Source organism: Gopherus flavomarginatus, chromosome 3 (assembly GCF_025201925.1).
Source record: "Gopherus flavomarginatus isolate rGopFla2 chromosome 3, rGopFla2.mat.asm, whole genome shotgun sequence".
Lineage (NCBI taxonomy): Eukaryota > Metazoa > Chordata > Testudines > Testudinidae > Gopherus > Gopherus flavomarginatus.
This window is the reverse complement of record NC_066619.1, coordinates 40,345,558-40,372,624: the sequence shown is the minus strand read 5'-3', so window position 1 is coordinate 40,372,624 and position 27,067 is coordinate 40,345,558. Positions and strand designations below refer to the sequence as shown.

The 27,067-nt window shown below is 40.4% G+C and overlaps 1 protein-coding gene across 5 annotated transcripts in view; it reads right to left on the bottom strand.

The window, feature by feature from the left end:
- KIF2A (kinesin family member 2A) overlaps positions 1 to 27,067 on the bottom strand; it is an 86,363-nt gene that overhangs the window by 24,659 nt on the left and 34,637 nt on the right. For all 5 annotated transcript variants that reach the window (XM_050946939.1, XM_050946940.1, XM_050946943.1 and 2 more), the window contains exons 7-15: positions 26,747 to 26,842; positions 25,727 to 25,781; positions 21,856 to 22,018; positions 11,417 to 11,507; positions 11,119 to 11,182; positions 9,743 to 9,834; positions 9,364 to 9,506; positions 8,377 to 8,581; positions 7,235 to 7,345 (exon numbers count right to left, since the gene is read on the bottom strand). In XM_050946939.1, the coding sequence (XP_050802896.1) occupies positions 7,235 to 7,345; positions 8,377 to 8,581; positions 9,364 to 9,506; positions 9,743 to 9,834; positions 11,119 to 11,182; positions 11,417 to 11,507; positions 21,856 to 22,018; positions 25,727 to 25,781; positions 26,747 to 26,842 (1,020 nt within the window). The remainder of the gene's footprint in view (positions 1 to 7,234; positions 7,346 to 8,376; positions 8,582 to 9,363; positions 9,507 to 9,742; positions 9,835 to 11,118; positions 11,183 to 11,416; positions 11,508 to 21,855; positions 22,019 to 25,726; positions 25,782 to 26,746; positions 26,843 to 27,067) is intronic.

Genomic DNA, 27,067 nt, shown 5'->3' with positions numbered 1-27,067 from the left:
TCTAAAACCTTGCAAAGCCATTACTGTGTAAAGGGGGTATCAGGCATTAGCTTGCATCAAGTTGTGTTCAAACTAAGCCCTCACCTGACAATTGTTTCAATACCTCAGGGGAGCTGAGTAACTGAGTATTGTGAATGTACTACTGTATCATTCACACTGTTCTAAATACAGCTTTGCATTTGTTTACACATTCCATTCTTAAAGAGTACTGAGTCAAAAAGACATCAATAACATCACACACAGCAAGACCTTTTAGTTTCTTTCACTTGCTAAAATCTATCTATTCAGAAGATATTTGACAGAGGACTACATATGCTGCAATATTTAGGTATAACTGTGAAAAAATTCCACTAGAGAGACAAGGCCAATGACGTAATATCTGTTAGATCAACCTCTGTTGGGGAAAGACAAACTTACTTACAGCAGCTGTCAGTACCAAAAGCCCCGTATTTTTAAATTCACATATCACAAATGAACGAGAGATACAGACATGAGAGAGGAGACACAAAGACATTCAGTTACAAAATAACATGCATAGTACATAGACAAAACCAACAGGTTCTTAGTGTAATATACAGCCAAAGAAGATGCTTTGTAAATATTTATAATGTATTCAGGTCTCAAGAGGAATGATTCACCTGTTGCTGCCTATTGTTTCATTACTTTAGCAAGCTATAATTTGACACTCTAGTTACCTGCCCTGTATCGACAACAATCTCTGCACATTGATTTGGAAGCAGGCTGACATTACAGAGACAGTAAACATAATTGGAGAAGACATGCTTGTTTCAAGTCTCTTTTATCAGGGTCTTATTTTCCTAAACTATTACCCTTCGCTAATATTTCTCAAGCTTGGTCTTACTCAGTGGAGGACTGCAAAACAAAATCTAATTTAATCTGTTCAGTCTTTTCTGAGTTATTCAAGCGTGAAAAGAATGGTTACTTAACCTTATAGTAATAGTGATTCTTTGAGATGATGTTGCCCATGCAGATCCAACTCTAGGTGCTCACATGCTCCACGAGAGCAGCAAGATCCAAATAATTTGAAGAGCAGTGTGTGTTGGGCCCCATCCACACTGTGCATGTGCCTCCCTGGATATGAAATGCCTCAGCAATCCCTCAGCTCCCTCACTATTTCAGAATCCCAGATAAGAAAGACTGTGGGAAAGCAGAGCTGGACAGAACATCATGGGATCCACACAAACATCGCAAAAACCAGTTACTATAAAGGTAAGCATTTTTTGCTTCAAGTATGTGTCTGTGTGGATCCCACTTTAGGTGGGATTGACGAGTTCTGACTGTCACTTAACTAGAACAACTGACACTGCTACATCAAATTTGGTATCTGATCTTGCAGTCAGGTTAAGGGCATAGCATTTAATGAAATTAAGAGGATTAACTCTACGTAGCTGCCTTGCAAATTTCAGACACAGAAATCCTAAAGCATGGAAAGGATGCAGCTTGCGCTCTAGTGGAGTAAGCTCTAATACATGAAGAAACTGGTATATAAGCCATACGATCATATAATAGACAGATATACACTGTGTAACCCATTTTGAAATTCTCTTGAGAGGAGATGGCAAAAAAAGATGAGGGGAGAAGACAGTCTAAAAGGGTTTGTCTTGTCAAGTCAGTATATTATAAGGCCCTCCCAAGGTATGGAATTCCCTCCTCCCCCCAAGACTCCATACTTTTCAGGAGGAGAGGGGAATAGATAAATTAGGTCAAATGGAAGACTGACAACTCTGGGAATCAACTTGGGATGAAGTTTTTATACCATCATATCTCTGTGAATGGATGTGTAACAAGGGTTAACTGAGAGCTTGGAGTTCACTTCCAACTGATGTAACGGTGACTAAAATGGCCATCTTGAGTACATCATTCAGAAAGAGGCTCAAAGGGGTCTGGGGGCTCCATCAGGTTTTTAAGGATAATGTTGAGATCCCCACACTGGAGTGGTTTCTCTCATTGGTGAGTAAGGCCTGGTCTACACTGAAAAGTTACATGGGCATAGTTACATCTTCTCAGGGGTGTAAAAAATCCACAACCCGAGAGATGCAGTTAAATCAACCTAATCCCTGGTGTAGACCGCGCTAGGTCAACAGAAGAATTCTTCTGTCAACCTAGCTATCATCTCTCAGCCTAGCTATCACCTCTGAGATACGTGGATTACCAAAAGCAATAGGAGAACCCCTCCCATCACAGTAGTAAGTGCCTACACTGAAGCATTACAGCAGCTCAGCACATGCAATGTATGAATAGAATGTGCGGACTGCACATTCAAATTAATGCCCCTCTATGAATTTGAATTTACAGTCAAATTTGTTTGACTGTACATTAACAATTAAGGCTCTGCTTCCTTGCTTTTATAAATACAGGCGATAAAGGGCAAACAACTATGTTAATGCAACACTAAGACTTAAAACACAGAAGTTAGTGAATTCAAATATTCCCACAGCATAAACCTAACCTTTTTTGTACTTCTTGTGGTTAATTCGTCTTAATGTAATATTTTTGAAATGTGGCATAATTAGAACCATAAAACTTTTCAATTTACTGGCTTCTGATACATTTAAGTATCACCCATAACATTGCTTTAAGAATTTTTTAAGAATAGGTAGATAAATCTCCATTCTGGCTTTATTTAAAAATACAGTGCAATGTGAAATTTTTGTAGCAGAGTTTTTCTCTAATGTTTTTATTGAATTAGCTGGAAGAGCCACGGGTATCGCTGGTTTTTGACTCATTACCTAATACATCTTATTTCAGGAACTTCAGATATTTAGCCCTTAACATTTGTAATCAGTAAGTTACCCAATATTAGTGGAAATACTGTTCTGCAACCATGACCTTGTGCTAATACTGTATACACATTTTAAAAATCTATCACAGTGAAGCCATGCTACTTTAACACATATTAACAAGTTAAATTACAGTGGTGGCTTTAATGTGAACAGCAAATAATATAAGTTAAAGGCAGTGAGCCTTATATACACTAGATTTTCAAACGTTAGAACACGTTAGTTAAAACACGCTAACATTGCACCTTTAAATCCTAATCCAGACAGTCCCATAGGCATAGCTCGTTGTGATTTAGTCTGCCTTTGTTACTTCAGAGGGCCAGTCAATTTGGTATAACCAGTACAACTTCTAGAGCAGTCAAAAGCCAGAGAAAATGGCTTTACATTCCAGTGCTCTCTTGTATATGATTAATAATAACAATCATAATAATATATACTTATATTTATACACACACATCCCTTAATATACCACTTAGATTAGCAATAATACAGTATTTACAAACTCAAAGAGGATGCCCTTACTACAAGTCTGGAGCTACGCTGATGCTCCTTTGAAGCTGAAGATTTTGTTGGATGTTTCCAACTTCCAAATACTCAAGGTACTGCAAGAAAACTAGAAAGAGTACTGTGCCAGCAAACCAGAGTTCTGCTTCTCAGAGGGTCACAAGGTAAGATTTGCAACTTCTCCTTCTGAGCTCTGATAGCTCAAAACAATATCTTTAAGCAGATCTTACATCTGTGGCTTTCTTTATAGCGAAACAGGTCCCACTCATAATTGTCCACACTGAACATCTCTTTTTCAACTCTTGAAGCTTCTGGATCACATTCTGATTTCCTACATACAGTAGAGAACATTTTAAACACTAGGCCCACTAAGGCTTAATACTAAAAATTATAATAGAAAACCTAATAAACTATAAAAGGACAATTTGGATAAAACAATCCATGAATTACTCATAAAGAGCTTTTCAGACTCAAATAGCAGCCCTCCAAGGCTGATTTGTGAAAGAGAAAAATGAACTAGTGGGTACGCACTAGCACATTTCAAGAACCTGATAGTCATGTATTCACATGCATATAAGATGTTCCTTAAGATGGAAGTTTATGGATAATATATACAACCCACATTTGCAAAACGTTTTGAACTCTAATGGCAAATTAGAACATTTGAGACAGATTTATTTCTCTTGTAAACAAATCTCCTTACAAGAAAAGATTCTCTCACTGACAAAAGACAGGATAATTGGGGGAAAAAATGAAATTTTGATAAACTATTTTACGTGATCAATAAAATGAGACTATTTTCTTAAAAAGTATTTACTTTTTGTTAAAAAAATCCACATTCTAAGGCTAAAAATACTTGAAATCTTATGCCTCAGCAAATCAAAGGTGTGTTTGGATTAGCTGACAACCCATGTGTTCTAGCTTATATACTGCATAAGGTGTTAACTTTACACATATACTGAAGTTTTAATCAGAGTTGTAAGTTATGGTTCTCATAATAACTACAAGTTCCTGATATCTGTGTGTAAAATAATCACAAAGTTGCTCTAGCAGTTTTTAGAAGTTCCTTCTCTTTTTTTTTTTTTTTTTTTTCCCCCCAATTTATTAAGAGAAGGACACACATGATCATGGTATTCTACAGTCAAATAAATGTAGTTATTACACTGCATACTCACATTTTTCACACACTAGGATTTTATACCCTTTACATAGAACACACTGTGCTTGAAGGTGTAAATTCTGAAAACAGCAGTGTAGACAGTCTTATCAGAAAGGATGCGAGAAACTTGCAGACCTTTACAGTGCCATTTTAAAATATAGAGGTCAGAAGAAAGACAGCATCAGATGTAGTTTCTCAAGACTGGCAAGCTGTTTGCTACACTCTCTGCATCAGTTTCAGTTTTGCACTTTCAGTAGAGCCCAGTACATTAAGTTGATGTCCTAGACTAGAGCATGTGAAATCTGAACTGAGTGTGTCACCAATGACATGATCTAATTCAGCGATTCTCAAACTGTGGGTCGAGACCCCAAAGTGGGTCACAACCCAGTTTTAATGGGGTCACCAGAGCTGGCATTAGACTTGCTGGGGCCCGGGGCCAAGCTCAAGCCCCACCATCCAGGATCAAAGCCAAAAGTCCGAGGTCTTCAGCCCTGGTTGGCGGGGCTCAGATTACAGGACTCCCAATGGGGCAGAAGCCCTTGGGCTTCAGTTTAGGCTGCACTCAACTTTGGAATTGCCCCCCACCCACCCACAGGGCAGTGGGGCTCTGGTGGGCTTGGGATTCAGTCCCCCCTCCTCGGGTCGTGTAGTAATTTTTGTTGTCAGAAGGGGGTCACGGTGCAATGAAGTTTGAGAACCCCTGTCTAATTCATAACATCAACGGTTGGGGAGTAAGAGTGTTAGAAAAAACAAAGACTATTTCGAGGGGAAAGGCTGCCTAGGGTTTGTAAAGGTGCTGAACAGCTGACTGGTCTGTCCTAACTATCTTAAACTATATTTGATAATGTTACTTCCCAAGTGGTACAATTTGTACATATCTGGAATTTTCCCATTTCTCTGCTTTATTAAAAATGAGTAATTTTCCAGTTGCTTATAAACCTTGTTTCTACAAATGTTTCCACAATCAATCATACAGAATTTTAAAAATAAATCTTTAAAAAAAAAAACTAGATGCAAAAACAGCATACAAGAAATAACTGCTACACAACATTTTTTCACTGTCTTAAAAAAACCCACTGCCAAAAATATTTGTTTAAACTTACATACACAAAAAATATCCCCAAACCCAACATCTTGTCTTTAGGCTGACAATAAGCATGAGAAAACTCAAAATAAAAAGTTAAGTGCCTGAAAAATATGTGGCTTATAATAAGAGGGTCTTCACATTCCTAATTATGGGAATACTGTAATTATGTGGTTGGAAAACAAACAAAAAAAATATCATGCAAATTTCCACATCCTCACATTCAGAGGCTCATTTTACAGTGAACATATTTCTGAAATTAAAAAAAATGTTTCACCCATAATTAAATCACAAAGAACTATGAAAGATCATAAGAACCATTCCAGAATTCTCAATGCAATAACAAAAACAATAGTAAATTCTTCTCACAGATGTCACAAAATTATAAAATTAAGCAAATTCAACCTCGGAAATCATGAAAATAATACACAGATATCTATGTAGTACTCAAAGAGTGGTATGATTTTAATCAGAACTGCACTCTGATTCAATAACTAATTCCTGCATGTATTCATATTCCTATCTGATTGCTATTTTTGACTTAAACAAGTTTTCACCACTGTTACCACAGCAGATCTAATACAGCTATGGCAAAGTGAGTTTGGTCTATTCTGGCTTTACACTAGTAATAAAACATGTCAAAGAAACTAACTGTAGGGCCAATTTCTGCTCATGGAAAACAGGCACAAGTAATGGAAGACTAACTTGCAGAATCTTTATTACTAGTGCTCATGCACAAGCCAGAAAGAACACAGCTCAGCTTTTATGATTCTGGGTGAAATTGGTTGAGCTGGCTGTTTGGAGGAGGTGGGGGGGGGGGAAAAAGAGTACCATATTTCCATTTATAACTTCAACGTTTGATCCAGAAGTTATTGAGAGAGAACAATTATGGAACACAAAATGTCATTTTTACTAAATCGATTTCACAGTAGAACTGCACTTTAAAGTTAAAGAGAACCTCTGGTTCTCCTAATCAGTTTCCTCTGACAATTTGACATAACAAGTCCTGCTTTTCAGAATGAATGCTGAGTAATGTTATTGCACATTGTTGTATGTCTGTCTCTATCCCCTTCTTTAATTCTCCTATACTAACTTCTCTAATCCCTTTCACCTCCAAGCAGACTATCCTACAGTCTGAGTACTTGATACCAGCTCTGAATTTATCTTTTTGTCAGGTCAGAGACTCTCATGCATTTCCCCCCATCTTTTCCAAGATTCTGATACTACTGCCAAACACACACACAATGAAAATATCTGGCTGGGGAGAAGGAAAAGGGGGAAGATTTCCCTGTTGAAAGATAATCTCTAGGTGTCATGCCGTATGTTGGATACAATCAAGTTTAATATACATTCCATGCATGGCATACCCGAGCCCACTTATCCACTGATGCTTTAAAAAAAAAAAAAAACCCACACCCTAATCTGGGTCTATGCTGGTTATGGGATATGTATGTATCTTGTGATCCTTGTAACTGATACCTGTAATCCCTCATAACTCAAGATGGACTCCAGATTACAGTATCTTCCCTCTTAACTTGCGTATATTTAATTTTAAACATTAATTTTAATAAAAAATTTAAATCTACTCTCTCAGTAGCAAGTTACCAAGACTAACCATAAGATCATTAATAGACAGTTCCTGTTCTCTTTATAAATATATCACTTACAATCTAACAAAAAACTTACCATACAGGTACGGGAATTTTCTCCTATGAATGAATCTCTTAGCACCTGAGTAAGTTTGCTTGCTCTGAATGGAGTATGAGGTTTATTTCGGCCTAAGGCTCTAATGCACTCCTGAAAGAACAAACAAGTTTATGTTCTCCTCATAATCAAAGAAAATATTACAATATAAATGCAATCCACATACAGAAAATATAAGCACTGGATGATATGTTGCTGTACTTTAATATTAAGTTAATGTTAGGGATCCACCTTCAATGAATGTAATGATGGAAGTTCAGAATTAATACTAACGGTATGTCTACACTCAAGCTGAGAGTGTAATTTTCATTGTAGGCAGACACTTGCATACTACCTCTGATCAAGCTAACGCATTAAAAATAGCATTATAGCAGTGGCGACACAAGCAGTATGACAGGATAGCTGCCCTGAGTATAATCCCACCTGCTGCCCTAGGTACTAAGATGGGGAGCTCATTCTACCTCCCAGGCTGCTGCAGCTATGTGACTATTTTTAGCATGCCTGCTTGATCAAATCTAGCATACACATTTCAACCTTAGCTGGAAATTACATCTCCAGGTCAAGGGCAGCCAAACTTTTAGTCTCCAAGTTCACAATCACAGCACTGTGCTTACACATTGAAAGACAAGCACATAACCGTACTTTGTGGAGGAAGTGTTGTCTAGAGAGGAAACATGTTAGAATTGTGCATCTGGAGTTCTAGGGAATTCAGTGCATGCAAGGTTAGGTGGCAGCTGAGCAAGGGTTTTGAGGATCTCAGTGGCCCCTAAATGTTGGACTTAGGCACGAAATCCATTTGCGGATCTAGCCTCCAAATGTCACTTGTTAATAATGTTGCCATCCCATGCTTATGCTAAGAAAATCTTTATACCATATGACCAAGTAATTTTACGTTCTATATCATGCTTGTTACACAGTAATTGACAAGTAGAAATATAGTACAAGTGTCCGCTTAAGCATTTAGAGGAAACATTTTAAAAATGCCATAGCAATCAATTTATCAATTTAGTGGAAAAGACCTACCTACACAAACACTCATCTTAGAGACTTTTTTTGGTTATATGAAGAATAATAAATGAGAAGACTTCCATCTGCTCAAATAGAATTGGGTGAATTTTATTTACCTTGAGTGCTAAAAGGCTCTTGTTAATTTCAGCACCTTCCAGTCGTGTTTGCCTATCTGCACTGGAAGTATCTGCTCCTCTTTCATTTCCAGCCAAATCAATCAGGGAAAATTTACCATGCAGTTTTCCTTTCCTTCGGAGAATAATCTGAAACACTGCATGGCTCCGAGATGAATGTGCATTTGCAGATGTCTGACCAGATGTTCTTAAAAAAATAAAATAAAAAAGGAGGGGGGGGAGAGAATACTATTTAGTGCACATGAAGGACCACACACACTGAAACATCCTATAAGTTAGCTCTTCAGGGCAAGGAAGTGGAGTATTGACAGTGCCTAGCATGTTGTGGACACTACCAAAATACAACTTGACAAAAACAGTAAAATTACATATATTGCTCCATCTCATCTACCAGGAAAAAGGGGAGAGTGAGCGAGCAAGCATGAAAGAGAAAGAGCAGTATCTTATTTCCCACCCCACCCTCGACAATGTATAGTCAGACTCAGAGCATTTTAAAACTGGATCCTAGAAAGAACATTTTAATCTATTGAGAGCAATAATCATGGCAAAAGACTATTTTTAAACACAGTAAGGCTGGATTTTAAAAAAAATAAAATAAAAATTTTACAGTTAAGAATCTCTGTCATAAAACATAAATGTATGCTGTCTTTTAAAACCTAAGAATTTAGCAGTATTCCAGAGTATTAACTATGTGACATTAAGACAATAAGCTGGTTACATAAATACATACAGTTCACAGCACACAGAAAATTCATCTCAACTCCTCTTGACAGATACAGATAACCAAACCACCTTTATCCAAAAGGAAGGCAAGTGCACAACTGTAGTTAATCAGCTCAAGAAAAGCTGTATTGTACAGTGTAGAATGCTTAAGACTTTGAAAGGACAGACACACACTCTTATTATGGCAAAAGTGTTCTAATTCACTGTAATTTACACTGAAAAACTAATTAAAAACATAGTAGATACCTGCAGCTGTTGCCTATTTCAATAAGCTTGAGTACATCTTCAACACATTTAACCTCCCGTTCCTGTAATCCCACCACTTGGACCTGCTGTTTACCATCCTCCAGCACCCTTAATTTGGTCTTCCTGTTCAACAAGTCAAAAACCTTTAAAAAAATTAGGCATAATAAGAGGTCTTTAGGACACACTTAATTCTAAATTAAATAAATAAAATTAATTAATTAATAATAAAAAAAATTCAGAATAATTCAGCCAAACAAGTGATTAGAAAAATGGTCTAAATATCCATACGAAAATAAAATGAGAAATCCTTCTGTGTTCTGTTCAGAACCCTTATGTGTTCTCTGAAGATATTTTTCCCAAATCAAGAACTTGCACTTACCTTCCCACTGTAAATCTCAAAAAATGTTGCATATACTTGAAGTTCTAACTTCTTATAGTTTGGCTTCTTTAGCATTAAAAAGACATCTCGAGCTGTGAATAAATTTTCAAATATACAGAAATCTAGTTATGCACTTTTATCTAGTCAAGAATCTTTAAATATACAATTCTGTCTTATTCACGTCTCTCTCGCATACATGTTGCAACTATAATCAGGTATTCCATTCTGTAAGGAGGAGGGATTGCCTCCCTCGGAAATTGACAAGGAGGAATGGCTATATGCCCCCTGGCTGGCAGAACCTGGAAGGCCATGCCCACTCCACCGGAAGCAGAGGGGCAGGACAGGAAGTACAAAAGGCGGGCCCTGCAGTTCAGTTGAGCTGCAGCCGCTGAGGAAGACGTATACTTCCAACCTGCTGCTGGAGTAAGAGAGTGCAGAAAACCACCACTGTCCTGAGGACTCACCAGAGCTACCGGGATTGCTCCTGGTGGTGTACACTGGGTAGATGAAGGATGATCCTAGGATTTATAGGAAGTAGCCCAGGAACAGCCAACAACAGCCAATAGTTCAGCTGCTTTGCTGCCTGAACCCAGGTCGGTATGTTGTGGCCGGATTCCTGCCGACATCATAGCAGAACAGTCCACCACTGTTAGGGCTCAGGGCTCGGACCCGGTAGAGTATGGTGGGCCCAGGTCCCTCTACTACTCCACTCCTGGGGTGGCAGCCTCCCCACCTTAGGCCAGGAGGCCTGTGTTAGTCTACCATCTGCCAGAGCTAGGGCCCTAAACCCTTTATTGCTCTGACCTGCCTGAGGGCCTTGGCCCCTAGATCATTCACTGTTCTGCCTGGCCTGAGGGCCACAGTCCCTTGTACTATTTGCGTGCATCACCCTGCTTGAGGCCCAACGACAAAATACTGTTCATCCCAGAAGGCCGAAGCTCTAGAAGTTCGCTAATTTCTCTTTTATACAGATTACAGTTTTAAGTGTGTGACAGCTACGAGGCATGGACTCCCGTGGAGATTGACAGAGCAGGATGGCCACACACTCCTAGACATTCTTTTCAGGAGTTGGTATATTTGTCTTAAGAATTCCTTTTGGAGTTAAAACTAGCAAAATATTTTGGAGAGTTACAGAAGCCCCCATAAATGGGAAGCTCAATTCCTCAGCCATTTATACTCCTCAAACTTTCTTAAATACACTGATACATATATTGAAGTAAATAAAGTTTACAAGCTTAAAAGCTATTGATGCCTCCCTTCTATAATAATGCAAAATAAGCAGGCACTTAAATTAAAATGGGTAAACTAGATTTTTTTACTTTCTGTTTATCTCCAGCAACTGGCAAGAAAATACATGCAAGCACCTGATTACTTACCTGCAAGTGCATAAATTCCTTTAGAACAATCTTGGTTTTTTCCTGAAAAGTCACCACCCATAGTCTAAAATAAAAATGGCAGAACATATTTATTATTTATTATCACAGAGCCAAGTTGGGTGAGGTAATATATTTTTATTGGATCAACTTCTGTTGGCGAGAGGGACAAGCTTTTGAGCGTCACAGAACTCTTCTACAAGTCTGATTATTTAATAAGTTAACCAATTAAGTGAAAGTGTTGACAAAGAAAATTGTACTATGGATACATTGTGTTATTGAGTTTACAAGAATTGCTTACATGGGTTTTTCCACTGCCTGTTTGCCCATATGCAAAACATGTAGCCATTCCCCTTTCAAATATGGTCTCCACTAGTGGTCGAGCTGTAAACCTTAAATCAAAAAAGCGAAAGCATTAGACGTTTTTCATTGAAGTGTAGCAAAGTTAAATATAAATCCAACATTCCACACACAAACCCGTAATAAGAACTCAACATTTTTTTCCTAAACATTTTCCTAATTATTTGTTCAATAAGTTACTGTTAGAAAGTTAAGCTAGGAAAGACTGTCTGAATCAAAGGATTAAAACAATCTTATGTATACTGACATTGGATTTGCATTAATAGAGTAATTTCTGATACAAATCCCAGTCAAATGTAACAGTCACATCATGTTTTCTGCCTAGTAACCAATACTTACGCAGGAGCTCCAAATGGGAGATTTTGCAAGCTCTCCAAAACCCTAACAACTTCTTCGAAGTTGAATTCTCTAATAGATACTTCTATAGTCAAGAGACATGGCAAAACAAAACAATAGTCACACAATATCCTGTCTCTTCTATAACGAACAAATCAGACATGACACAGCAATACTCCCATAGGTAGAAAATATATAGGAGTCACTTTAGATGAAAATTGCACTGGGGGGGGGTGGGACTGTATATTAAATGACTATTAGAGATACACAAAGGTGTTTGTCCAGGCAAATACCTAAGTACACAGGTTTCCTAAGTTTAAGGGAAGGCCAATGAAATTTTCCTGTTTCAGTTGTTTTTTACCTGCCATGGGTAAAAGACAACTCACGGAAGGAAAGAGGATAAGCATTTTAAGTTTAGATTATAAAGGATCAGTGAGGAAGTACTCTTGAAAAATACATAATTTGCTATATTTAGAGGGCATAAATTCTTTGTCATAGGACAGTGATCCCTTTTGAACAGATTGTTTACAGAACTCCAATTATTGTCAACCTAATTTACCATAAAACGGAGCCCTAAATTAATAAAAGAAGAATAAGCCCTTATAACTGAGTAGATTTGGGCACAGGATAAGCTCAATGGAAAAGATCCTAATAATTATACAGTGTGTAATAAGCACTGGAACACTTAAACAGAGTTTAAAAGTAAACTTTTTAGCTCATAGCTGCATTAAGCAGTAATGCCAAATCCTGGAAATAGCCATCTATAGATATTCTCTCCTCCCACCCTCAATTTCAGAATCTTACAAAACCACCACTAAAAACATTATCTATAGCTAAAAAAAGTTGTACTGCTTAAGAATACTTGCTAAATTTAGAAAACCTCTAATTTCTTACCCCAAATACTACTACTAGTAACTTAAGACAGCAGTTTTTTAGCTGATGCTTTCACGGTGTTAAGACCACATGATTTGCACACGGATCACAGGACTGCATTATTCATGGTAATTCTGCATGTGTTTTTGAATGTGCACATTCTGAAAACCTGGGCCCCTCTCTTTAAGCACCGTACAAGGATATAACTAGAATACAAATGTTCTGATGTCAGCTCAAGAGTCCCTAAGATGGAGCAAATGAGTAATTGCTGTCACCCATTCTGTGCATCAACTATGAAAAAGATTATCTTGCTTCTTTGAGGGGAAAAATGGTTCTTCTAGATGTGCTGCTCCTGTCCATTCCAAGATCCACCTGCCTCCCCTCTATCAGAGTATCTGGCAAGAGGGAACTGAAGAGGCGTTGGGTCAGCAGGGACCTATATACATGACCATGAAGGTGCCTCTCCAAGCGGCTCCACAGCTGACCTGATGGGTACCACTAAGGAAGAACCTTCCGACGATCATGCATGTGGCACACACATACCTATTTGGAACAGACATGAGCAACACATCTCAAAGAACAACAGTTACGAAAGATAGCAACAATTACGAAAGGTAAATAACCGTTTTTTTTTTTGGGTGATTGCCCATGTTAGTTTCAAGTAGGTGACTCCCAAGCACTCCCCTGGAGGAGAGATCGGAGTTCACTGAACTGCTCCCTGAAACACTGCTCTACCAAACGCGGCATCGTCTCTAGCCTGCTGTGTGATGACATAGTGCGACATAAAGGTATGAACAGACGATCATGTCGCCGCCCTGCAGATGTCCTGAATGGGGACCTGTGCCAGGAATGCTGCAGGTGAAGCTTCCACTCTCTTGGAGTGTGCTGTCAATGCTGGGGCTGGTATCTTTGCCTGGTCGTAGCTTGGCCTGATACAGGCCGTTATTCAAGAAGAGATTCCTTGAGATGAGACCGGCAGCCCTTTCATTCTCTCAGCAATGGCAATGAAGAGTTGCGTTGACTTCCTAAACAGTGTAAAAACCCAGAGCCCGTCAGATATCTTGGGAATGGAGCCTGCGTTCCCTGTCATTAGCATGCAGCTTCAGGAAGAACATTGGTAGAAAGATATCCTGATTTCCATGAAACTGTGCACCTACTTATGGGGAAATGGGCAGGTGCAGCCACAATTGCACCTTGTCCTTATAAAACACTGTATAAGGTGGCTCAGACGTTAAAGCTTTGAGCTCAGACACTCTTCTGCCTGAAGTTATAGCCATGAGGAATGCTACTTTCCAAGAGAGGTAAAGTAGAGAACAAGTTGCTAGACGTTTGAAAGGGAGCCCCCATAAGCCTTGAGAGGACCAGGTTAAGGTCCCATGGAGGGACTGGTTGCCACATCTGAGGGTACAGCCTGTCTAGCCCTTTAAGGAAGTGACCAATCACGGGGTTAGCGAATAGTGACCACCTCATTGCACCCAGGTGGAAAGCGGAAATAGCAGTCAGGTGCACCTTGATTGATGAATCTGTCAGCCCTTGCTGCTTTAAGTAAAGTAAGTAGTCCAGTATAACGGAGATTGAAGCCTGCAGTCGAGAGGTGCCTTTCTGTCCGGACTAAATAAAGAATCTTTTCCACTTGGCTATATAAGTGGCACAAATGGCGGGCTTTCTACTGCCAAGGAGAACCTCCCTAACTGAATCGGAGCACTGGAGCGCTAACCAGTTTAACCCTGGATTTTCCACACAGTGAGGTGGAAAGACTCCAGGTTGAGGTGCTGAAGGCGGCCGAGGTCCTGCATAATGAGGTCTGGAATCATGGGCACGGTCATGGGCAGTGTCCACCAAGAGATTCAACAGCGTGGAGAACCAGTGTTGGCAGGGCCACGCCAGCGCTATGAGAATCAGCGAAGCCTTGTGCTGCCGGACCTTGAGGAAGACCTTGCGGACGAGAGGAAACGGCGGGAATGCCTACAGCAGGCACCGTGTCTGCGAGAGAAGAATGGCGTCTACGACTGAACCACTTCCTATTGCTTCATGTCACGAACAGGTCTACCTGGGGATCCTCACCTCCGGAAAACATTCCTGACAATGTCCGGTCAGAAAGACCATTCGTGGCCACAGAAAGATCTGCTGAGGTGATTGGCTACTTTGTTTGGCTACTTTGTTTTGTCCGCCCAGCAGATAAGACGCCTCCAAGTGCATCGAGTGGTTGATACAAAAAGTTCCACACCCTGAGGGCTTCCTGGCACAGGGTAGAGCGTGAGCACTACCCTGTTTATATACAACATTGCTGTGGCGTTGTCTGTCAGCACCGATACACATTTACCCTGAAGATGGGCCTGAAATGTCTGGCAAGCTAGACCCACCACCCACAGCTCCATGAAATTAATGTGTAGTGATAGTTCCACTTGGGACCATAGGCCCTGAGTTCTGAGGTTGCCCAGATGCACTCCCCACCCCAGCACCAATGCATCCATGACTAGCGACAGTGATGGCTGAAGTTTTGAAAAAGGGACTCCCGCAGAGACTGCCTGCAGATCAAGCCCCCATGGGAAGAACTCGAGAGCCCAAGGAGAGCGTGAGACCAGACTGTCCAGGTGGTCCTGGTTTGGTCTGTACGCTTCGGCCAGCCACACCTGGAGGAGGCAGAACAGCTTTGCATGCTGCATCACATGCCCATGTAATTTTAGGCAGTTTCTGGGCGTTGTGGTGGGGAACTGGTGGAGGCCCTGTATGATGGCACTCATGGTTAGAAAATGAGAGTCAGGCAGGAATACTCTGGCCTGGATGGAGTCCAGGAGGGCCCTGATGAATCCTATTCTTTGAGTGGGAGACAGAGTCTACTTTGCCACATTGAGGAGGATACAAGATTGAGGAACATCGTACGTACCAGGTTCACGTGTTCCTCCACCTGGGCTCAGGTGGCCCTTGATGAGCCAACCATTTAGGTACAATAAGACTTGCACCTGACTTTTGAAAAAAGGCTGCCATGACTGCCATGCACTTGGTGAACACCCAAGGTGCTGCTCATAGGCCAAAGGGGAGGACCGTGAACCAATGAGTGCCACTGACTGCAAATCACAGAAATAGTGTGTGGGAAGGGATTATGAAGATGTGGAAGTATGCATCCTTCAAGTCGAGGGCGGCTTACCAGTCCCCCAGATACAGAGAGGGCATGATGGAGGCCAGGGAGACCATGTGGAATTTCAGTTTCTTCATGAGTTTGTTGAGTTTTCCCAGATCTAAAATGGGCCTGAGCCTGTCTTTGGTCTTGAGGATTAAGAAGGGGAACAGAATCCCTTGGCTCGAACTCTAGAGGAACCTCCTCTACAGCCCCCAGCTGTAGGAGCGTTCGGACCTCCTACACTAGAAGCTGCTCGTGAGAAGGATCCCTGAAGAAGAACAGGGAAGATGGGTGGGAGGGAACAGAATTGGAGAGAATATCCCAATTCTACCATGCTCAGGACCTAACAGTCTGATGTTATTTGAGCCCAGGCACAGTAGAAAATGGGATAGATGGTTCATGAAGGGAGGAGAAGGATTCAGGTATTGAACCGGTACTCCATCCTCGGGCACACCTTCAACATTTTGGCTTTAAGCCTGAGGACTGCTTAGTCATGCCCTGCCCACGGCCAGAGAACTGAGATGAGCGCCTCCTATAACGTCTGCCCTGCTTCCTACTGTAGTCCTGTCTGGGAGGCGCAGAGTAGAATCATTGGATGGCCTGGGGCTTAAATGCCTTTCTTTGAAGGGCTGGTGTCTGCAGCACCAAGACTTGAGAGTCACCCAAAAGTCATTAAGGCTATGCAGCCTTGAGTGAGTCTGTTCCGCAAAGAGGCCAGAGCAGTTGAAGGGCAGGTCCTGAATTGTGTTCTGGACCTCATGTGGGAGCCCTGGGACCTGTAGCTAAGAGCTGTGTCTCATAGCTATGGCCATACCCATAGCACGGGTGGCTGAGTCAGCTGAGTCCAGAGCGGCCTGAAGAGAGGTCTTGGCAACCACCTTTCCCTTCTCCAGAACCACTCCAAACTCTGAGTGGGAGTCAGTTGGGAGAAATTCCTGGAATTTAGCCAAGAGCTCCAGGAATTATAAGCATAGTGGCTCAGAACTGCTTGCTGATTTGCTATTCGAAGCTGGAACCCCCCAGTACAGTAGATTTTCTGTCTGAAGAGATCCAGCTTCTTAACATCCTTGGATTTGGGGGTAGGCCTGAGTTGCCCTGCACTCTTTGTGGTTCACCACCTCCACCACCAAGGTCCCGGGTTAGGGTGGGTGAAGAGGTGCTCATACCCCTTGGAAGGCACAAAGTATTTGCGCTCTGTGCTCTGGCTGTTGGGGGGATAGAGGCGGGCATGTGCCACAGCATCTTGGTGGTATTCTGTATGGTTTTGATGAGGGGCAGAGCCACCCTCACAGGCCCCTCAGGGGCCAGAATATCCACCATGGGATCCATATCCTCAGAGACCTCCTCTGCCTGCAAGTTCAGGTTCTGGGCCACCCTCCTGAGCAGGTCTTGATGGGCCCTGGTGTCCAAAGCAGACAGAGTGGTGGAGGTGCCTGCTACCGCCTCATCTGGGCGGGGGGAGGAGGAGGAGGAAGAGGAGGAAGACTCCCTTGGAGGCACAAGGTCTTCTTGCAGGGATCCCCTTGCGCCTCTTGAGAGGTGCAGAAGGCGGCAGTAGCACCTGCTGCTGCAGCTGCTTCAGTGCCCATGCCAACATCGTCGTCAGCCTGAGCTTTTACATCCCTGCCCCGAGGAGGCTAGCAGGCTAAAGACATGGCCGATGGAGGGATTCACACCTCTGACACCACTGACAGAGACCTGAAACCAGATCATGGATTTGATGGTTAGGCCCATAGTGTCCAGAAGGGCCACCGCATCAGTCCCTGCCACTGCAGAAGCCAAGACATTACAGGCCCTGGTTGTCCTTGATCTTGCCTAGGGCGGTGCCAGGAGCGGTGCTGGCTCTGCATGGAAGCATAGGAATCCACCTCTGAGGAGAAGTCCGAATCTGACCAGGGTGGTGAAGATCAAGACGGTGCCGGGGATCGGTGCCGTGGCAAAGGCAATCGGTGCCACATCTTAGTGAGTTTGCCCCATGCCAAATCAGCATTGGTGCGGGTGCTGACGATGTTGCCAGAGCCTGCACTGGCTTACCTGCCGGTGGAGCGGGGAACTGCACTGTCATGGCAATCAGCTCCCTGGCCACCTCAAATGCATCCAGCCTGGAGGGAGCATCCAAGTCCTCCTCCAAATGTTCCTGCACCAGGGAGTCCACTGTGGCCAGACTCAACGGATCACCCTCAGAAGCCGGAGTCGACAGCGCCTGAGGTTGGGTGTCCTGACACAGGACGCATCCTACTAACACCCACTTGCTAGGGCAGTGCCCGGTCAGCTCTTTTTTTCTTGGGCGGCACCAGCAGCTGCAAGCAGTCCCTTGCACTAGAGCTGGTCATCTGTGCTGGGGAGTGGAAGTGCCGTGGCCCTTTGGATGAGTCCTTTTTCAGTGCAGAGACTTCCCATACTGATGTCAGCGCACTGAAGCACCCAGCCAGACGCTGCCTGGGACGGTTGGGGTGAGGAACTGACTCCATTAGAAGGACCTTCAATGAAAGTCCCGCTCCTTCTTAGTTCTGGGCTTAAAATCCCAGCAGATCTTACACCTCTCGGACTGGTGTTCCTCTCCGAAACACTTTAGACAGAAATCATGTAGGTCTCTCCTTGGCATGGGCTTCAGGCAGGAACCCCATGGCTTGAAACATTAAGAGCGAGGCATGCCCCTTTCCCCAGGACGGGAACAAAATAGTGAAGTTAACCCTAAACTAAAATTTAACTAACTACTACACTTATCACTAACTATAACTTTATCACTAAGACTTTAAAACCATTTACAGAGTGAAAAGGAGAGTCCACTAGGAAATCGCTGGCTAATGCAAAAGAGGAGCTACTTCAACGACCATCACTGGCAGTAAGAAGGAACTGAAGAGGCGGCAGGTCAGCAGGAACCTATATACACAGCCATGAAGGCACCACTCCGGGGGGCTCCACAGCTGACCCGACGGGTACCGCTAAAGAAAAACCATCCAACAATTGTGCACGTGGCATGCACACACCTACATGGAACTGATGAGCAATCATTTGAAGAAGAATGGTTTCTAACTAGAAGCTTTATAAACAAACCCCAGATTAATTCAAGGAAAAATGTTCTGTGACTCAGCACTTAGATTCCACTGTAAGGGAGGCAACAAGGAGAATAAAAATAGATTAGATAAAAGATGGAAGTAGGACAACTTTGTCCATAGGCCAGCATATTCATATATTATAAAGCCAGAATGGACCATTGTGACCATCTAGTCTGACCTCCTACATAACAAAGTCCATAAAACTTCCCGGAATGAATTCCTGTTCCCAACAGACTAGTAGCCCAAATCATAGACACCGACTCTGTGGGTGCTCTGGGGCTGGAGCCCCCACAGAGAAAAATCAGCGGGTGCTCCACCCACCTACAGCCAAGCTCCTCTCTCTCTCGCCTCCTTCTCTGCCCTCCCCAGCACACTACATCCCTGCTCCTCCCCCACCCTCCCAGCACTTCCCGCACACACACACCTGCTGCTTAACAGCTGTTTGGTGGCACTTAGGACTTTCTGGGGGTGGGGGCAGGAGTGGGGATATGGCACGCTCAGGAGAGGAAGCGGAGAAGGGGCAGGGACTTGGGGTAAGGGGTGGAATCAGAGCGGGAAGGGGGCAGGGCTGGGAAAAAGGCAGGGTGGGGCGGGGACTTTGGGGAAGGGTGGAATAGGGGTGGGGGAGGGCAGTGCATTGCCAGGAAGTGGTGGGCTAGGGTCAAGTACCCACCGGGGAGAGGGGAAGTCAGCACCTATGGCCCAGATAATTCAGTTATATTAGCCAAAACCAAAGAAACAAGACCTCTCCGTCTTGTTACTTAAGCACAAAGTGGTAATCAACCATTCTTTGAGGAAAATTCCTCATATTAATAATATACTTAGCCAACTGTGCAATACTGTATTATAGGAGGCTTTTATAGTCTTCCCAAGGAGGTAGCATTGGCCATTGCCAGAAGCAGGATACTGGAACAGATGAACCGTTGGTCTATTCAATATAGTAATTCCTCTGCTTATGTATGCTCTTCCTGAATTAGACCTCCAAGATTAACTAAACATGGAAGATGATTCCAATTTCTTTCACTCTTTCGTCAGAAGAAAGCACTAACTCTCTAGAGGTTTTGAAGAGGTCACAAATGCCGGAGACGGTGCTTTCAAAAAAGAAAACTCTAGATTAGATAGGAAAAGCTTGAAGATTCCTGGAGTATACTTACTTTGCTAGGGGACACCAACTATGCAGAAATGGGGTCACAAACTTTCCTTTTAAGTGATGATAATATTATTTCCCCTCCCCTGGCTACTTGAGAGAGTTTGTTACAGAGAATATTACGTCATGAAAATCTCCAAAGCACAGAAGAGCCTGAAGGAAGACACTGCAACAGAGTCCATTTTTTTTCCCACAACTGTTTACATCTAACAATGTATTTGCAGCATCTTTTTTCTTCTCGCGCGTTTATTTCAACCCGTTTTCTCACATGGAGTTATATGGGGAACATGTACCATAGGTTGGAAGTTATATCTTTTATATTTATGATCTATTACAAAAATATATGGTTTGTCTAGCCTGAGAATATGCACACATAGCTCTCTATATAAATTGGTTTGACAATATATACTTACAATGTATGTTGCATAGACTGAATTTGTTTTAATACAAGGCAGAAACACAAATACATCTAAGAAATGTTTAATAAAATAAGTCATTGACAGTTCAAGAGCTAAAATGGTACCAAGCCCAAATATACTCCAACTTTACTCTTAGTATGTTGCTTAAATGCAATCCTAGGCTTTCAGAAATACAAAGATTAGTCCTTCCTGAAAATCCAGAAGAAACAAGAGGTTCAAAACTAAGATGTGATATAACTTTTTTTTTATATATTTAAAAAGATGACATTAGCCTGACTGTCATGAATGTAGAATATACTGCAACAGCACTAGGTCATCAAAAAGAAGACAGACTGATGATTATGCAGTAGAGCTGAACACTCCTCATTCCCAAATTTAAGAATTTTCATTATGAAAGTATGAGAGGATTTAAAATCCTAAATTAAACTGGATCACACTAAAACATCTTTTCTTTGTGACATAACTAAAAATGGTGGTAATGCACTAAAATACATATCTTGTTTCAAATACTTCTTTAATGGAAAAGCTAAATTTGATTATCCTCCCAAATAAGAAAAAAAAATTGAAAAAAAAATACACCATGTTTTATGAAGAGAAGAGAGAAATCTCTATTAACATAAGAGATCTGAGATTTACTATTTCAATATAAGAGTGGGTGTGCACATGCACATGTGTATTATATACATGCAAGCAGTTTTTTTAAGTTTTATGAAAGAAACCATGCACGAGGATCTAAATACACAAACTTTCATACAAACCTAAAACTCCTTTCAGAGTTAAACAGTACAGTTACAAGGATAAGAGAGAAATAATACCGAAGGAAGAGTGAGATTAAAGAGGTACAGAGACTGGAGAAATGTAGATTATTAAAAAGGGTGCAAGATGTTCGAGAGAGCGTGCACTACAGATAGAAGGTTCCCACAGGGCAGACTCTGTGCCGGGACAGAACAGAGGCTAGCACTGGATGAAGGGAGGGATTGGTGCAAGAAATAGAGAAAGAAACATGCAAAGACATAGCTATGCTCCAATTTGAACCAATAAAGGGCTTTTAAAATATGAAGGGTGATTTTTAACTGGATCCTGAAGTGATCACAGGGCCAACAGACTTGTCTGATGAAAGGGTTCATGATGTCACATACTGCATGCATGAGAAAGGAGGAAGTAACATCCTGGTCTAAAAAGGTGGGATTTGAGGAAGGGCAGAGAATTACAATACTCTCAGCAAGTGGAGTTTAAGGGACAGATGAATTCAGCACAAATTGAGTTAAAGGAAAAATATACATGGGCAAAGCTATGGAAGTGGCAAACAGATTTGAAGACCAATTGGAGGAGGAAGAGGAGGGGTGTCTAGGGTCAAGGATAAGCCCAAGAATACAGAAAGTGTAAAGAAATAAGAAAATAGTCACAAAAAGTGGACACACATACCTGTAAACCATTTCATTAGGAGCAGTATCATCAAAGGCATAGTCAAAGCGAAAAGTTTGGTTTTCTAGGTACCTTGTTAAATCCACCTTTTGTTTTGGTTCATGTACCATCACAACATCTTTACTAGGAATTGTGATTACATCAAGGTCTTTCATTACAGTTTCTATAAAATAAATGATTGATATATAAATATGTATCTATATATACACTATCTATGCATATTAACTTTTACACCATTTGGTCATCTACATTCTTACAATGTCCAAGGTAATGAAACTGCTCCAAGTAAATGTGATGTCATGGATCTCGGCTTCTGATCCCTACATTTTAAAAAAAATCAGGCACATTATGATTTGTAAGTGTGTAATTCCATTGTGGAATCCTAGTAATTACACAAATTACTAAAGTTTTAAAAATGCAGTTTCTGAGCACCTTTCTAGTATCACTTGAAATAATGACAGCTTCATAATTCACAATTGCCTGTTTGTTCTGTAATTACTTTCTTAAAAAAATGCTTTAGTTCTTCTAAGGTTTTATTTATGACATATCCAAAGATTATTGCCTTATATTTTGCTTTTTTACAAATAACTGACTAACTCACTCATTACATCCCCTCCTCAGCTGGACAACTACAATCCAACACTATTTTGATTATCAATCTTAAATTCATACATAGAATTACTACCTACACAGCTGGACATTTTTACAAATGGTACCATTTATTTTTCATACATGTCCTTTGCTTAACTCCTGATAGCTATACTCTTATAATATGAAGATTTTTCAACCATGGAAACTTTTTATTCCATTTTATACACAATATATCTTCATTCACAATCACTCCACAAGCAGATTCTTTAGTCAGCAAAGCATAAAAACTGATCTTTTAAAATTTTATTCTGCTGAAGTGAAAACCCTTTTAAAATGATTTTGTTAGAAGAAAAGGCTGCACATTTCGAAGGATGTTACCTATCTTCTCAGACAAACAAAAGAAATGCATTATTAAGTTCATGGGCTATAATTACTACACATCACTACAGTTTGTTAATTGCACGAGATGTATGAATCAGTAAAACACACAGAGAACCCAGTCATCTACAAGATGCACAAAAATAAAGATCCTTTGTATACAGTCAAGATCACTAATGTGCCCCGCTTCTGTTCGTATAAAAAAAATCTCTTATAGGCACACAATTTAAGAATACAATGTAGTTTTCCACAATTAGTTGGAAGGTTTTCACTTCAATAATTACGTTTTGATTCTTGGCCATCATCTTTTAATTACACAGGTATTAGGAAGTAACTAAAGTATAAATCCAAGTTACCAAGTAAATTACTCAGTTTTCAAGTGCAGTACTGCACATTGTAAATGTGCATTATTCTCCAGTAAATATAGAACTGACACACAGAAGAATATAGGTGAAAGGAGAGTTTAATAGGTCCATACTTTGCATCAAAACTGTACCTCACTTCTAAGTAGTCAGAATGTGTATATGGGATAATCTTAAATAGTCTTTAATAATGTCTGTCAATCATCTGACATGGCAGCCTATGCTACTTCTGATAACTCTCTGGGATAACCTCTGAAATTTCTTTTGCTTTATGTTAATTATTGGACATTACAGTTTAACATTGAAATGTGAGTGGGTCTTGGCCTATGTCCTAGGATGATCTCATCAAGCTATTGTAAATCATAAGTAAGTTTTTTCTTAAACCAAGATTTTACAAAACTGAACATTTTTAAATCTTTTTAACCTTGCTATTTTAGGGCCCAGCCCAGTTCTTGCAAGCTCTCAGTTCATGGAACTCCCACGGACTTCAGTGAATTCAGTGTGTGTAAGATTGGTAGAAATTGAGTCTTTCATGTCCCATTTTAAACTAGGTGACTAATACAGTAAAAATATTCCACGTGTGTAGCTTGAATAGGGAAACACTATTTTTTTGAATATACAAGTTATTCCTTTGCTAATACAATAAGCTCTCTATTCACCTTCTCTCCTTTCAAACTACCATACACAAGTTTCTCCAAGTCTTTTTTCTTCTCCAGTTAGAAAACTGGGGCAATTGAAAATATTGTTCCTTATAAACCTCCACAAAAAAAAAAAGTGTGCATGTTTTTCAGAATGTTATTAAATGTATTATGTGTGTACCTTTTGTGGGGGGGAGGGGAAGGGGGACACTGGTTCTTCCACAATGAATCTTTTTAGCTCCTTCTGCAGATGTAAAACTTCAATCTTATATCCCATTTCCAATCAGCTGCTCATCTCCCTAGCATCCTGCACAGAATCATTTTCTTCACTGATGTCAACCACCAATACAGACGACTGGAACAGAACCAGACCCAGTTCTGCACCACAAAAGACCCATAAGTCATGACTCATGACAACAGGCTGCCAATTTGCTGTTTCCTCTCTAATTAGCTTTGTCCAATTACTTATCACCTACAGCATTCTCCCCAAATGTATTAGATTCCTATGTCATATTTTAATAAAGATGAACTACAATACTAAAATGAAAATTGAATTTCTACCAGATTCATGTGCTGAATGTCTCTAACCAACTAGGCTATGGGGAGCAGTTTTAAATAATCTGATTTTGTGATTGTTTTATTGATCTGAAAACAATCAAGGAATCATGAAAGAAGAAACATGGAAGAAAGGCAAGAGAGAAGAGCTCTCACTATGTATAAATAACAATGTACCTTTCTCTCCCACCCCTTCTCCAAAATTCTCCTGTCACTTCCTGTCTTGTTGAAGATACTTGAAGGTAAAGTGTCATTCTGGAACACAATTCCAAAAGACTCATTGCAACCATTTGGTATTTTGAGGTTATGAAAATTATGCTCTGAAATCTTCAGCCAACCAAGATATCCCTGAAAATTTTAACAGAGGGGAAAAAACTTCTTTCAAAAAGTAAGTTAATTTATTTCAGTGATGACTGAACTCCAGTCAGTAGTGTGTAGTAAAGGAGAAACTGGCAACTATATGAATACAGGACTATTAGTGTGGTCTCTCTGCCAGGTAGTTCTCAAATATTCTTTGTATCAGATAGAATTCTACAAGAGATTTGTTGGAATATTATTCCCATGCCTTCCACTGCACCAGTGGGGAATCATTTTGACCACACCACGAACCATTATCTTGTCTGTTAAAATCCTGTACACAACTGTCCTCATTTAATGTCTTGACATAATACCACTTTCTACTCTAAAAAGCCTATGAAATATTTCAATCAATCTGTTTTCATCATCTTGGCTAACTATGATATTTCTGTTTCAGAAAGGATGTATTACTAAACCCGCCACACATTTCAGTAGGACTGTGCTATGTATATATAATTATAGTTTAAAGGTCAGTCATTTTGATTTTTAAACTTTAGGTTATAAATATACATATTTTCTATTATACAAATGAATATACTGAGGAAGAACTTTCATTAGGTTGTTACATGGTAAGTTAATTAATTACTGATCACTTAAAAGAAAATCTGAGTGAATTAGAGAAAAAGGACTTTGTGGTCAAGGCACTGGAATAGGATTCAAGATATTACAGTACAATTCCCAGCTCAACCAAAGACTTCCTATGTGACCTTGTTCAAGTCACTTAATCTCTCAGTGCCTCAGTTTCCTATCTGCAAAATGATAATACTACTATTACTTTTCTACCACCTTTTGCCCATTTTGTCTATTTAGATTATAAAACTCTTTGATGCAGGAACTCTCTCTCACTACATGTATGCACAGTGCCTAGTTCAATGGGGCCCTAATTCTGGTTGGTGCCTCTAAGTGATTCCATAATACAAATACGATCAAACACCACCAGAAGCTGCTGATTAGTGAGACTAATACCAGCTAAACATTAAATGGTCATACCTTTTTTATTGAGCGGCCTTTTTCGTACACAAACACATATCCTGTGTTCATCAATCTACCAAAAAACAAAAAAACATCTTTCATGAATTAAGGACTAATTTTAATGGAGTGTGTTTTAAAAGTTTGATCACTATACCAGTTATTCTGAAGGTAGTAAATCTGAACTTTCAAAAAGTGAAATGTGCAGTATCCAACAACCCATGGGCACAACTCTGTATTCACTGCTATGAGCACTGAAGACCAGATCCTGCAGGGTGCAGAGCACATCCTGTAAGGTGTTGCGTAACCCCTGCTCATACTGGGGCAAATACTCAGCAAGTGTGAATTCTCACAGCACCACTGATTTCAATACATCTATGACATTTTACACCAGTTCAGGATCTGCCCCATTAAGATGGGAGATAGTCTCAGTACCTTTCAAGATAAGGCCTAAATCTACACATTTAGAATTGGGTTTTCAAAGGAACCTAAGGGAGTTAGACATCTTAGACTCCTTTGAAGATTCTGTCCTATAAATGTACATTGGTAGAGTTCTAATACTGTAGTGCTAGCACACATTTTAGTGACATAAAATTTAGTAATTCCTTTCAATGCAAATAGCATTAAACAAGTTAAAAGTTATAGAATTATAATCCTAGGGTACAAAAATTACTTTTAGGTGTTTAATCACTCAGGCTCAGATTTGTAAAAGGTATTAGACCCTGCAGCGCTCAACACTGCAATGTCCAAGTCATTTTCAAAAGCAACTAAAGCACTTAATGGCCTAAATCTCACTGAATGTCAATGAGACTCAGGAGCCTAAGTCACTTTTGAAAATGGGACTTAGACACCGCAATGCTCAATACTGCAATGCCTAAATACTTTTTAAATATCTGGGCCTCACTGCTTCACAAGTACATCAATATCTTTAAAAAAAAATTCAAGTGTGGTAAAATGATATAAATGGCTAAAAAAAAAAAAAAAAAAAAAGCTGTGAAGAAAATCCTTCCCTTTTAAAAACAATTCCTGAGGTAAACTTACAGGATCAGTTGTTGTCAATGGTCTATAATCCAAACTTCCCCTGAAATCTCTTATCATACACATAATTTCATAATTTGGGTTTGTAGCATCAACATCCTATGGGGGGGGAAAAAAAGTTACAAAGTTTTCATTAATATGACACTTGAAAATACTTTCCAAATATAATTATAGAAAAGCTACAGAAACAAGAATAGAAGTATACGATGTTTGCTGAAGTCTTAACTTTCTTCAAAAGACATGTTTTGCAAAAAAGTTAAACCACATATTTTTCCACACATCATTAGTTTTGACCATGTGACTATATTACTCATCAAGAAACAA